A 13,411-nucleotide genomic window follows, 5' to 3' on the forward strand; every position below is an offset into this window, starting at 1 on the left:
GTGGGTGTGAGGTGCCTGCCCTGACTCCCACTGCCAGGCAACTCCTCCAGGGGCCTAAGGAAACCCATCTGGCTGAGAGCTAAGGATGTGAGGCTGGGGAGGGCACAGTGTACAGGACAGCCATGAAGCATGGAGCATGCCCTGGACCTCAGGTCGCTTACCCTGAGAGCACGCCCAGAACCAGATTGAGCATGAAGAAGGAGCCGATGATGATGAGGGGGATAAAGTAGAGCCAGTTCCAAGTGTTGCCTGCAGCATCGTTTGTCTGGAAGCAAGAAAGGATGAAAAGGGACAGCTGACAGGACACATTGGGCTACAGGGAAGAGGGGTGTCCAGGGGGCAGAACCCAGGAGGATATGTTCCAGCTGGGGATGGGGTTGAAGAATCCAGGCAAGGGAATCTGAGGGGGAGTGACTCCAAGCAGGAGGTGCCCAGGATCAGACCGCTGCTGAGCCCTGTCCACAGAGCCCCTATGGGCTGGCCTCTTATGGACACCATGCCATCCTTCCCCTGATGTAGACCATCCCATTTGCTGGCCTGGGCAGGATCTGTTGAGCCTGAGGCTGATCCCCAACACTGACCCCAGGCTTGCCACCAGGACCTCCCCAGACTCCAGTGTGTGAGACACACCCTAATTCCAGAGCCACATACTGCAAGCATCTCAAGACTTGAGCTTCCTTGTGCTCCAGGTGCTGGAGCTGGAACCTGGACAGCACACATGGCAAGGTATATACTCTTAGGAGTACTACCTACTCTGGCCTCTGCCCTCACTGAAACACAGCCAAACAGACAGCTTCCACTTCTGGGGGGATGGAGCAGAAGGCTCTTCCCTGTTGTTTCTTCCAACAGGTACAGCTTAAGCCCAACCATCTCACAGAAAGCAATATGAGAGGGTTGAGGGAAGGCAGGCAGGAAGCTGAGGCAGGCACCATCGTCCTCTCTGATGTCTAAGTGTACGAGCATGCGTGTACACACACACACACACACACACACACACACACACACCATGAAAGCTGACTCCTCCCCTAAACAGAGGGCCCAAAAGGCAGCCTGAAGAGACAGGCCCTTCTTACCAGCAGCCACCCAGCCAGCTCTCAGGAAGCCTGGGGCCACCTCCAGCCCACCAGCAGGGAGCCACCCAGCAGGCAGACTGCCACTTCCCTACACTGTGACACACTGCCCACCTGGAGTGGGGCACGCTCACAGTGATGCACACAATTTGTGTGCAAGTGGCCTAGAGTTCAGTTCACTACACTGACAACACAGAGAGAGGGGAAATCTCAGATCAAAGATCTAAGATTCTAATGCAGCAGAAGGCCAGATGGTACAGACAGAAGTAATAAAGAGCAGAAAATGACACAGGTGAGAGCCAAAGAGAAAATCGACTTTTTAAAGTCGGATTTTGGAAAAACAATCAGCTTGTTGACAAACCTGAAGAGTAGTGAGTGGCTGAAAAGGAGAGAGAGGAGACACATGCAGTCGCATCAGGAATGGCAATCAGGAATTGTCACCATTGGCCCAGAAACCTGGGAGTCATAGTCAATGGCTGCCCCCAAATCTCCACTCACAGCAGGGCTGGAACAGACTGCCTGCTCTCTACCCATTAGGGCCACTCTTCCCCCACAGAAAAATACAGTCATGATCCTAGCACCACCAAAAAGATGAGATTGTGATTTTAAAACTCCTTCCCCAGAAGGATAGAAACAGTGATCCATGGCACAGAACTGAGACTCCAGGAGCATGCTAAGTTACTGTGAACTGACTTCTTGAAACGTGCCAAGCTGATTCAGTGGAGAAAGAGTCTTCTCAATGCATCATGTTAATTGAATAGCCACATGCAAAAAACAAGAATGAGGACTTCACCTCACACCAGATAGACCTCACCAAAATGTGTCATAAATCTAATGCAAGAGCAAAAACTAGAAAATAGTAGAAGAAAAACACAAGAACAAGTCTTTATATCTTTGAATTAAGCCATAGGTCTTAGATAAAACATTAAAAGCACAAGTGGTAGAAAGAAAAATGGAAAAATTAAACTTCCTCCAGTTAAAATCTCATGTAAAGTGACACCATCATGGAAGTGAAAGACAACCCACAAAATGTGAAAAACACTTGTTAACTCTATATGTGCTAAGGACCAACTACTCATATTCAGATAAAGAAAATTTACAGGTCTATAGTAAAGTGACACATATCCTGATTTTAAAATTATCAAGGGATTGAGTATCTATTTTCCCCAAAGAAGATACATAAGCAGTATAAATACCACATAAAAGAAGCTCAGCACCATAACTCAGTAGGAAAACAGAAGTCAAAGCCAAAATGAAATGCCATTTCACGCCCACCAACATGGTTAAAACTGAAAAGACAAATGGCAAGTGTTGGTGAGGATCTGGAGAATTTTGAACTCCTGCATATTAGTGGAATAGTCAAACATCCTGACCACATTACAAGTTAGTTTGGGAGTTCTTCAAAAGGTTGAAACATGGCCAGAGGGATAGCCCGGCTTGTTTAGAACCTCAGCTTTGCATGCCTGAGGTTCTAAAGGCAAGAGATTTAATCCCTGGAACCACCATCTGCCAAAGCAGAGCAGTTCTTTGACCCCTCTACCTCTTGCCCTCTAATTCTCCCTCTTTCTCATAAGATAAATATATTTTAAAGATTCTTTGGGGGGAAATAAAGGTAGGCATGAAGTTACCACCATTTAATTCGGTGATTCCACTCCTAGATATGTACCTAAGAGAAATGGCAATGTGCAGACAAATCCATACAGCAGCATTATTCACAAAGTGAAAAAGTAGAAACAAACGTCTACCAATTGGTGAGCTATAAACAGAAAATGATATATCCTCACAATGAATCCTATTTGGTAAAAGCAATGAAACACTGACACCTGTTACAATATGGATGGACCTTAAAAACATGAAAGGCCACATGAAGAATGTTTCTATTCCTATGAAATATCTGGAACAGAATACTGCACAGAGACAGAAGCAAGTCAGTGATTGCTAGGGGCTTGGGAAGTTCTCTTCTGCTTAAAAAAATAGTTAATAGTGAGAATTGCACCACTATGAGCAAACAAAACCAGTGAACTGTACTCTTTAAAATGAAAATATATATTTGCCTCCAGGGACATCACTGGGGCTCAGTGCCAGCACTATGAATCCACTGCTCCTGGAGGTGATTTTTCCCATTTTGTTGACCTTGTTGTCGCCCTTGTTGTGGCTGTTACTATTATTGTTGTTATAACCATTGCTGCTGTTGCATAGGACAGAGAGAAATCGATAGAGGAGGGGAAGACAGAGAGGAGGAGAGAAAGACAAACACCTTCAGACCTGCTTCACTGCTTGCTTAGCCACCCCCCTGCAGGTGGGGAGCTGGAGGCTCAAACCGGGATCCTTACGCTGGTCCTTGTGCTGGTCCTTCCTCCAGTCCTTGAGCTGGTCCTTGTGCTTTGCACCATGTGCACTTAACCCGCTGCGCTACTGCCCAGCCCTCGAACTGTACTCTTTTTTTTTTTTTGCCTCCAGGATTATCACTAGGGCTTGGTGCCTGCAAATCTACAGCTCGTGGAGGCTATTTTTCCCATTTTGTTGCCCTTGTTGTGCTTGTTGTAGTTGTTATTGTTGTCATAGCTGTTGTTGTTGGATAGGACAGAGAAAAATGGAGAGAGGAGGCAAAGACAGAGAGGGGGAGAGAAAGACAGACACCTGCAGACCTGCTTCACCGCTTGTGAAGCAACCTCCTGCAGGTGGGGAGCTGGGGGCTCGAACCAGGATCCTTATGCCAGCCCTTGCACATTGCGCCATGTGCGCTTAACCTGCTGCACTACCACCGGACTCCCCTGTACTCTTTATAAAGTGTCAAATTTTATGGTATGTGGATTGTATCCCAAAAAAATGTTATTGGGAAAAAGATACATAACAGAAATCTCCAGGTCTAGATTATAGAATGTTAGAAAGCAAATCATACCACTTGTACAGAACTTCTTCTGGGATTCAGAAAAGGAGATATTACTCCCCATGTCCTCTTGTAACCCTTGTGCTATCATGATATGAAAACCAGACCAAAGGAACAGACACCAAGGACTGGTGGGTGTGCACCCTTCAGAGAGCACCTGTTGCCAAGGCAGCACCTACAAAGAGGAGACAGAGACCAACACCCACACAAATACAAATGGAGAAGTTCTTTAAAAATATTAGCAGGGGGACTAGTGAAATAGCTCACTTGGATAGTGTACTGCTTTGCTATGAATATGACCCTGAATCAAGCCTGGTCCCCATGGCATTGGATGAAGCTTCTCTGTGGTCTCTTTCACTCTCAATTTGCCTCTAAATAAGCTAGCAAGGGTCTGTGAGACATATCATATATTTTACCAGGCACAAAAGCTCAGACCTGAGCCCCTGGCCATTGAATGGGTGAACCTGCACAAGGGAGGTCTCACGAGCAGCAGAGTAGCTCTGTGATGTCTCTTCTTTGCTCTGCATCTGCTTCTCCTTCTGCCCTTCTCTGTGCCTCAACCCCTTAAAAAATAAAGAAAATAAGAGAAAAGGAAAGGAAAGAAAACAAAGCCTGCCAGGAATGGAATTGTGTAGACACTAAGAGCCACAGAGAAAACTTGTGGCAGTACAAGAAAAAAAAAAAAGCAGCATAAGAAGAATTATATACTCAACAAGGGCAACAAAAGGGAAAGAAGTGGCCTCCAGGAGCAGTGGATTTGTAGTGCAGGCACCAAGATCCAGTGATAATCCCGGAGGCAAAAAAAAAAAAAAAGAAGAAGAATGATATACCTTGATCAATATAAAGTTTATTCCAGGCTGGTTCAACATTCAAAAATCAGTTACTTTAATCCACCATATTAAAAAGCTAAAAAATGCATAATAGTATCAATGCAGGTGAATCATTTCATATTCACAATAAAGGTTCAGTACAGTAGGAAACTGCCTCAATTGAATTTAAACAAATCTACAAAACCCTGTAGTCATCAGATTTCATAGTTAAAATCTGAATGCTGTTCCCATAAGATCAGAAGCATACAAAGTACACCTGTCATCACCATTCTTAACACAATATTGTAAGTTTAAGCCAATGCAATATGACAAGAAAAGCAAATAAGAAGGCATACAATAAGAAACAAATAAATATATTACTCCTGTTTGCTGAAGATATGCTTGCTTGTACAGAGAATTGCTTTAAAAAGACAATCTTATGGGCCGGGTGGTGGTGCACCTAGTTAAGCACATACATTACAATGTGCAAGGATGCAGGTTCAAGCCCCTGGTCCCCACCTGCAGGGGGAAAACTTCACAGGTATGAAGCAGTGCTGCAGGTGTCTGTTTCCCTCTCTACCTCCCACTCCCCTCTCAATTTCTCTCAGTTTCTAGCCAATAATAAATAAATAAAATATTAAAAAAGACAATCTTAGAACTGAGTGAGTTCAGTGAGGGAGGTCAAAGGAATGTAAAGACCAAAACACAAAAATCAATTGTATGGCAGTAGATGAGGTGTAGACTGTACCCTATAACCTTACAATCCTGTGACCCACTATTATGTAAACCCAATCACAAAGAACAAAAACAATGGGGGGAAAAAGTCTCTTGGTGTCTTTTGTTTGTTTTTTGTTTTGCTATGTCAACAATGAAAACATGAGCACCAAAATTTAAAATGAGATGCCACTTGTTAAAAAAATAACTAGAGGGAGTTGGGCGGTAGCATAGCAGGTTAAGCGCAGGTGGTGCAAAACGCAAAGACCTGTGTAAGGATCCCGGTTTGAGCCCCCGGCTCTCCACCTGCAGGGGAGTCGCTTCACAAGCAGTGAAGCAGGTCTGCAGGTGTCTCTTTCTCTCCCCCTCTCTGTCTTCCCCTCCTCTCTCCATTTTTCTCTGTCCTATCCAACAACAACAACAACTACAATAAAACAAGGGCAACAACAGGGAATAAATATTTTTTAAAATAACTATGATTTAAGTGTAAATCTAACAAGACCTATGCAGCTTTTATAAAATGTAGACATACTGATGAAAGAAATCAACAACCATCTAAGTAAATGTATAGCTGTATCATTTTGGTAGGCTGGAAGACTCCACAGAGCAGACACATTGGTTTTCCTCAGTAGAATCGAATGGGAAGTATCAGTCTATCTGTTTCACAGAAATGCCTGGATATAGTGACCATGTGGGACCTATGCACAGCTCAGTGAACAGAGAGAAAGCCACACTGACATCCCCAATTGATTTCTGGCCAAGAAGCAAAGGCAATTCAAAAGCAGAAATAATTCTGTAAGCAAAGGAAAGGCAGGACAAGGCAAGGAGAAAAATAAAACAGGAAGGGGGGTGGAAGGAACAAAAGAAGAAAGAATACAGCTCAAGCTAAAATGCACTAGAGCTCCCAGGCCTGTGAAACGTGAACTAGTAAAATTTTTAGGAAAAGAGAGAGAGAGAGAGAGAGAGAGAAAGAGAGAGAGAAAATCATCAGGTAGAGTTCTTAAACTTGACACCAAATCCATAAATTCACCCAGTTCACAAAAGAAAAAAGAAAAAAACTGGACTTCACATTTTCACATCTTGTTATTGTTAGAGACAGAGACACACACAGGGAAACCACAGCACCAAAGCTTCCTTCAGTGTAGTGGAAGCCAGCTCAAAGCTGGGTCCCCACGCACAGCAAAGGAGCACACTATCCAAGTGAGCTATTTTGTGAGCCCAGGACTTACATTTTTAAATGCTCTGTGGAAGAGCATGCGGAGAGTATGACAAGTCAAGCTAGTAACTAGGTGATAATATTCACTAACATATCTGATAAAATGGTGGAAGCCAGAATATGTGAAAATGCTATAGAAGAACAATCCAAAAGACTCTGGGAGAGGACAGAGGCACACCACATGGCAATAAGGATGTGAAGACACCTTATGCCACAAGTCATAGTGCAGATGGAACTGCAGGGGTACAGCTCTGCACCCCCATCAGAATGACAACCATGGAGACCAGCAGCAGCATCAACTTTTGGCCCTGCCATCATGTGTGAGGACCTGGGCTTGAACCCCTGGAGACCACAGCAGGGGGGATCTGCTAGAAGAAGCTGCCATCATCCCTCCCACCTGCACTGTGCCACTACTCCTGGGCTGCTTTTTCACTCAAAGAGACATATGCAGAGACAGAAAGCGAGAGACCAGAGACAGGAAGAAAGACACAGCAGCAGGCCATGGCCTTGACCCTGGGCTGCACACAAAGTGTAGACCCTCCCTGGCTTCCAGAGTTTCAGCCCTGCTCCCACAAGGACAGCACCCGCCCCCCTGCAGGCTGGCAGCCCCTAAGACTGCCTTGCCAGGCCCTCACATTCAAGAAGCTTGTCTCCAAGTGGACTACCACCTGCCCCGTTACTGGGAAGTGAGGTGCAGCTTCCCCCATGGTGTTCTCTCTTAGTCCAGTCTGACTGCCAGTGCTCCGTAGCCATCTGTCTGTCCTGGAGGAATGGGAAGGTCCTGCTGGTCAGGGCCAAGGCTCCTGCCGTGCCTGGGTCTGAGAGAGTGTCTGCCTGCAGCCACAGGTGGGGGCCCTTCTGGGCTGCCTCCTACCAGGGTTAGTGTTCACCAGTCCCCCTGGGGACAGGTCTGGGGACGATCATCTGAGTTACCCAAGTGGCTGGCAAAGGCCCTGTGGGCATCAGGGCTGTGGAGATGCTCACATGGTCCTTGGGCAGGAGTGGCTGGCAAGGACAGCCAGCTTGGAGCTATTTTGATGATTCCTTTGTGGAAAGGGCTCCTTGGTTAGCTGCAGGGGGAAAGGAGCCTCTTCTCATGGCCGACTCAGTCCCTGTTCCACCCTCCTGTGGTCACACCCAGCCAGTATTCAGAGACTATCAGGAGGCTCAGTGGACACTGGGCAGCTTCCCATCGTCTCCTCAGCCATCTGCTTGCCCCTTTCCCTGCACACCCCAGCAGTCTGCCCCCTTTCTCCTCCAGTGTCACACCAGAAACCCCAAGCCTGGCTGCTGGAGGCTGGGGGTGAGGGTCCCAAGCCCACCCTTAGTGTAGCTATCACAGGTGCAAAGTGACATACTTGTGCTCTAGGGGCCCCACCCTGCCTGGGGTCACAGCATTCAAATGGAGCATAGCCAGCAGCCTTGGCCACCCAGAGGACCCTTCCAGACTCCCTGGCTCACTTCCTTCCCTGTCTCCCACAGCCCCTATGTTCCTAAGCTAACTGTTCTTACACCTGCTGGCTCACAGGCCTTGTGGTCTGGGGTAGGGACTTCACATAAAGATTGGTGGTAGAGTCCCAAGAAGAATCCTGGGTGGGTCAGGGGAGTGAGATGAGGGCAGGCAGCCCCTAAGGGCCTCACTCTGCCTCCTTTCCGAGACAGAATGCCCTGTACCCAGATGCAGGTGGGCCTCCTAGTGAGACAGGACCAAAAAGACTCAGCAGGGAGAGGCTGGTGCCCAAGAAGAGCACCAGAGATGCTCCCCAAAACCACACCCAGGGCAGCCCCAACCAGCCCGCCTCAGCTGCTTCCACCAGTCAGCTCCACCCAGGAAGCCTCCAGGGACAGTGCAGGAAGAAGCTAACAGAATGCTGCCTGCCGGCCCCGGGATGGACAAACGATGATGTCTCCATGTGCCATTTGCACAATGGGGGTAAGACACCTTACGCAGACTTGACTGGGAGCAAGTGAGCACTGACAGGCAGAGCTGTGGCCCCTTTAATGTCTGCAGCAAAACAGCAACAACATCTGAGACTACCTGTTCAGAACTGTTTCAACCCACCCATCTTACTGTCACAGCAGCCACCCTGGGCACGCCCACCAGGACCCAGGGCCAGGTCTGAGTCTTTGGTGAAGCCAACTTGCAGGGTGGGCAGAGGGGGAGCCTGGGGTCAAAATGCACCAACTCACATTGTAGAGGATGTCGGTCCAGCCCTCCATAGTAATGCACTGGAACACCGTCAGGATGGCGAACAGGATGTTGTCAAAGTTGGTGATGCCAAAGTTGGGTCCTCGCCAGTACTCGCGGCACTCCGTGTTGCCCTCGCACAACCGCGCCGGAGCCTCCTTGCCACAGGGGTAGTCGCCCTCGGGCTCTGTAATCTCTGAGTCCACAGGAGGAGAGGGAGGAGGGGGAGGAGAAAGAGGAGGAGGAGGCACAAGCCCTGAGCAATGAGACCCGAGCTCTGGGCGGGGTTATGAGTCACCAGGTACCAGGCACAAGGATGCAGGTTCAAGCCCCTGGCTGGTACATGGGATCAGAGGAAGCTTCAAGAATGTGGTGTCTCCCTTCTCTTCTCCCCTTCTCCCTCCCCTCCTTAAATAACAAAGCACAAGTGTCCACTAGGAGTGCTAGGATCTAGCAGGCACAAAGCTCCATTGTACCAAATGAAACATAAAATCAAGACACCACCAAGTTCTCCACCACCTGCTGGGATTCCTGGGCCTTGGAGAGCTGGGAAAGGGGGAGGGGAGGGAGGAAGGAGACACCTGCCTCTCTGTCCCAGCGGGGGCATGCTCTCCTGGTCTGCAGCCAAGGAAGGGGCCAGGGCCACACGGAATGTTCTGGAAGCTCAGAAACCCAGAGCGGCATGGCGAGTGGCATAAGCCCTTACCCAGCCCCTGAAACCCTGACTGGATTCCAGAGCAGACAAACACACTCAGAAATAAATGTATGAAACACATGGAAATCCCTCCAACAATTTAGACAAAATCTGGAAGAATTACCAAACTGGAAAGCAGACATGCTGAGGCTTGGAGGCAAAACTCAGTTTATTCTTCCTCCCTCCATGTGTTTCAGTTAATGCTCAGAGACAGCCCTATTTATCCTAGGGCTTTGCTTAGGCTTTACACTTGCATGATTCCAAGGCTCCCAAGGAGAAAGCCAGACAGAAAAAGGGAGAGAAGGAGAGAGAGACACCACAGCACTGCTCCACTACTGAGGAAGCCCTGTGGTGGCTGGAGGCTCAAACCTGGGTCCTCACACATAGTAGAATGTGCACTCTTCCAAGCAAGCTGTCTCTCAGAGGACCTTTCCTGTTCTTGCTTGCGCTCTTGTTTTTTTAATTCTCATGGCCCTGGTCATGGCCACCAAGGCTGTGTGGCCTAGCAGTGGCCCTGCATGCCTTCCTTCTGTTCACTTTAAATGTAAACTGCTCAAGATTTGCAAGGAAGGAATCATGCTTGCTGGGGATTTCGGGAAGTTGAAGAATACACCCATGTCTTCACCAGCCTGATAAGAGGTTTTCTTCTTAAATTATGGATGACTTCACTTTCACTAAAAGCTTTTTCTGCTTATGAGTCTATGAGGGTTTTTCTTTCCCCTTTAATATATTTATAGCTCAAGACATAAACCTTAGGACATCTAAACTCTCCTCTCTCTTGTACTTCACACACTGTACTCCCAGAAAACTCCACTGACCCAGATGGGCTCCATGCAAATTATCCCCAGAGGGCAGGTGAGCTGCCCGTAGAGCACACGTGTCACCACATGTGAGGAGCTGGCTGGAGCCCTGGGCCAGCATATAGAGCACCTGCATCAGGAGAAGCTTCCTGAGCACTGCAGCAGTCTGCTGTGGTCTCTCCTCTCTCCCTGCCTCTGTCTCTGTCTCTATCTGAAATCGAAAGGGGAAAAAATTCCTCTGGGATCAGTAAAATTATGCAGCACAAAGCCTCAGAACAGTGCCATGAAGATCTCCTTTGCCAAGAACCTTTCCCCCAGTACCACCCCCACCTCCATTTGTATGCCTCCCTTTCCTCCCCCCTTGGGCTCAGGCCCAGAGGGTAAGCTCCCCTCAGAAGCCTCCTCAAAGCTTCATGCATGCGAGTAGTCACACAGCACTGTACACAGAGTCTGTCCCCAAACATTATATGTGGTGTTGTTTGGCTGGAATTAAAGTAGTTTGTTTTTGGAAAAAAAAAAAAAAGATATATGTCTGTATCCTGGACAGAGATATTTATTCTCCAACTCTCACCCTGCTCTGACCTGGGTGACTCACATGATGCCTTCCCTACCCAACATTTCCTCTCTAATCAAGTTTCCCAGAAGGAGTATGGGACGTCCCCTCTTACCCCTCCCCCCACGTGGGGACCTGCATCATCCCCTGCAGACTGTTGTGTTAGCAGAGCGTTGCTTCTCTTACAGAGAGCCCTAAGGCTCTGGCTTAAAGACCTGTCTGTCTCCTGCTCACTGTGACTGCTGTCTCCTCTGCATGTTTACTGGGGGGCCCGTGGTATCAGGTTCTGTGCCCCCCATGATTGGGGCCAGGACTCACCTGTGCTATTAGGGAAGCAGGCCTTGTGGAACTTGCCCATGTAGAACTCAAGGCCAATAATGGCGAACATGAGGATAGCAAAGAAGAGCAGCAGCCCAATCTGTAGCAGTGGGACCATGGCTTTCATGATGGACTTGAGCACAACTTGCAGACCTGGCCAGACAATCAGGTACATCAAAGAGCAGAATGGGCAGAGCAGGTCCAAGGCTGGGCAGGGCAGCAGGTTCGGGAGTGAAGTCATTCCCTGAGTATGGTGCCATGGAACAGAGTGGGGCCCAGGAAGGCCTGGGGGGTGGACCATGTTCCAGGAGGAGGTAGCTGAGTTGTGTTCCAGAGTCAGTGAGGAGCAAGCAGCCTGTGGGCTGTCAAGAGCAGCAAGGTGCTAGAAAGCAGAGACCAGCTGGGTCTGGAGTCTATGGAAGGCTTGGTAAGCACACAGGATACTGACAGGGGAAACAGAAGATTCTCGAAGCTCAGGGGAAGTGGTCCTGGGAGGGAGGAGTCCCAGAGTATCCTGGGAGGGAAGAGCAGGGCATCCTGGGAAATAAGGTCAGAGGGTCCTGGGAAAAGAGTAGGGCAACATGGGATGGAGGAGTGGGGTGTCCTGGGAAGGAAGAACAGAGGGTCCTGAGAGGGAGAGGTAGAGTATCCTGCCAGACCTAACTTGTTAGAGAAAATAAAACTTCTCAGGGAGTCAGGTGGTAGCTCAGCAGGTTAAGCACAGGTGGTGAAAAGCGTAAGGACCAGCATAAGGATCCCAGTTCGAGCCACCGGCTCCCCACCTGCCGGAGAGTCACTTCACAAGTGGTGAAGCAGGTCTGCAGGTGTCTAGCTTTCTCTCCCCCTCTCTGTCTTCCCCTCCTCTCTCCATTTCTCTCTGTCCTATCCAACAATGACATCAACAACAACAGTAATAACTATAACAATAAAACAACAAGGGCAACAAAAGGGAATAAATAAATGAATAAAATATGTTTTAAAAACTTCTCATAAATAAATAAATAATTTTTAAATCTATCTAGGAGGTGGTGCAGTTGCTAGAGCATTGGACTTTCAGCCATGAGGTCCTGAGTTCACTCCCTGGTATGTGCCAGAATAGCACTCTGATCCTCTCTCTCTTTTTCTTTTAAATATTTTTTTAATTTATTTGTTATTGGATAGAGACAGAGAGAAATTTAGAGGGGAGGGGAGGTGGAGAGGGAAAGAGACAAGAGATACCTGCAGCCCTGCTTCACCACTCATGAAGCTTTCCCCTTGCAGGTGGAGACCAAGGGCTTGAACCTGCGTCCTTGTGCACTGTAATGTATGCACTTAATCAGGTGAGCCAACACCTGGCCCCTTCTCTCTGATAATTCTTTACAGAGAGTGAAGGTGTGTCTTTCCAGCAGCCATAGCACCTGGGAAGTGTATGGTGGTGAAGACAGACAGCAGAGGGGCTGCAGGTCGTGAATCCCACAACCCCAGGCTCTCACAGAGGAGGGACCCGGCAGTGGCTTGTAGCAAACTCAAGGACACATGGGGACATGAGTTTCTGCCCATGCAGGTCCTTCGGGAAGTCCAAAGCTACACCTGGATAAGGTGAGAGGGACATGGTGCCAGGCCACTGCCTCCCCCAGATCTACAGTCCAGGCATGTGGTGCAATGGTCCTACAGCTAGTGCTGAGACACATGGCTGCTCTCAGCCTGTGGGTCAAGAGCAGCTAGTTCAGAAAACAGTTGTAAGATATATATATTACTCAATTATTAAGAATGATGAAATCACCTTCTTCACCTCATCTTCGATGGAGCTTGAAGGAGTCATGTTAAGTGATAAGCCAAAAAGAGAAGGATGAATATGGGATGATCTCACTCATGAACAGAAGTTGAGAAATAAGAATAGAAGGGAAACACAAAGCAGAACCTGGACCGGGTTTGGTGTATTGCACCAAAGTAAAGGATGCTGGGGGGTGGGGGCAGGGAGAGAGTTCAGATGCTGGTTCAGGATGGTGAAGGAAGACCTGGGAGGGGGGTTCAGAACGTTTTGCAGAAAACTGAGAAATTTTCCACATGTACCAACAAGTGCACTTACTGTTTACTGTAAACCATCAATGCTTTCAATTAAAAAAAAAAAAAGCAGCCAGTTCAGGGCTGAGGCGGGAGGGAGGCTGCAGGCATGTGGA

The 13,411-nt window shown here is 48.2% G+C and overlaps 1 protein-coding gene across 1 annotated transcript in view; it reads right to left on the reverse strand.

The window, feature by feature from the left end:
- Positions 1–13,411, reverse strand: part of LOC132536452 (voltage-dependent N-type calcium channel subunit alpha-1B-like) — a gene marked incomplete at both ends in the record, with an annotated part of 30,760 nt that overhangs the window by 17,252 nt on the left and 97 nt on the right. The window contains 3 exons of the mRNA XM_060184354.1: positions 162–265; positions 8,890–9,083; positions 11,253–11,405. Of these exons, the coding sequence (XP_060040337.1) occupies positions 162–265; positions 8,890–9,083; positions 11,253–11,405 (451 nt within the window). The remainder of the gene's footprint in view (positions 1–161; positions 266–8,889; positions 9,084–11,252; positions 11,406–13,411) is intronic.

The sequence above is a fragment of the Erinaceus europaeus genome, unplaced genomic scaffold (genome assembly GCF_950295315.1).
Source record: "Erinaceus europaeus unplaced genomic scaffold, mEriEur2.1 scaffold_907, whole genome shotgun sequence".
NCBI classification, from domain to species: Eukaryota; Metazoa; Chordata; class Mammalia; order Eulipotyphla; family Erinaceidae; genus Erinaceus; species Erinaceus europaeus.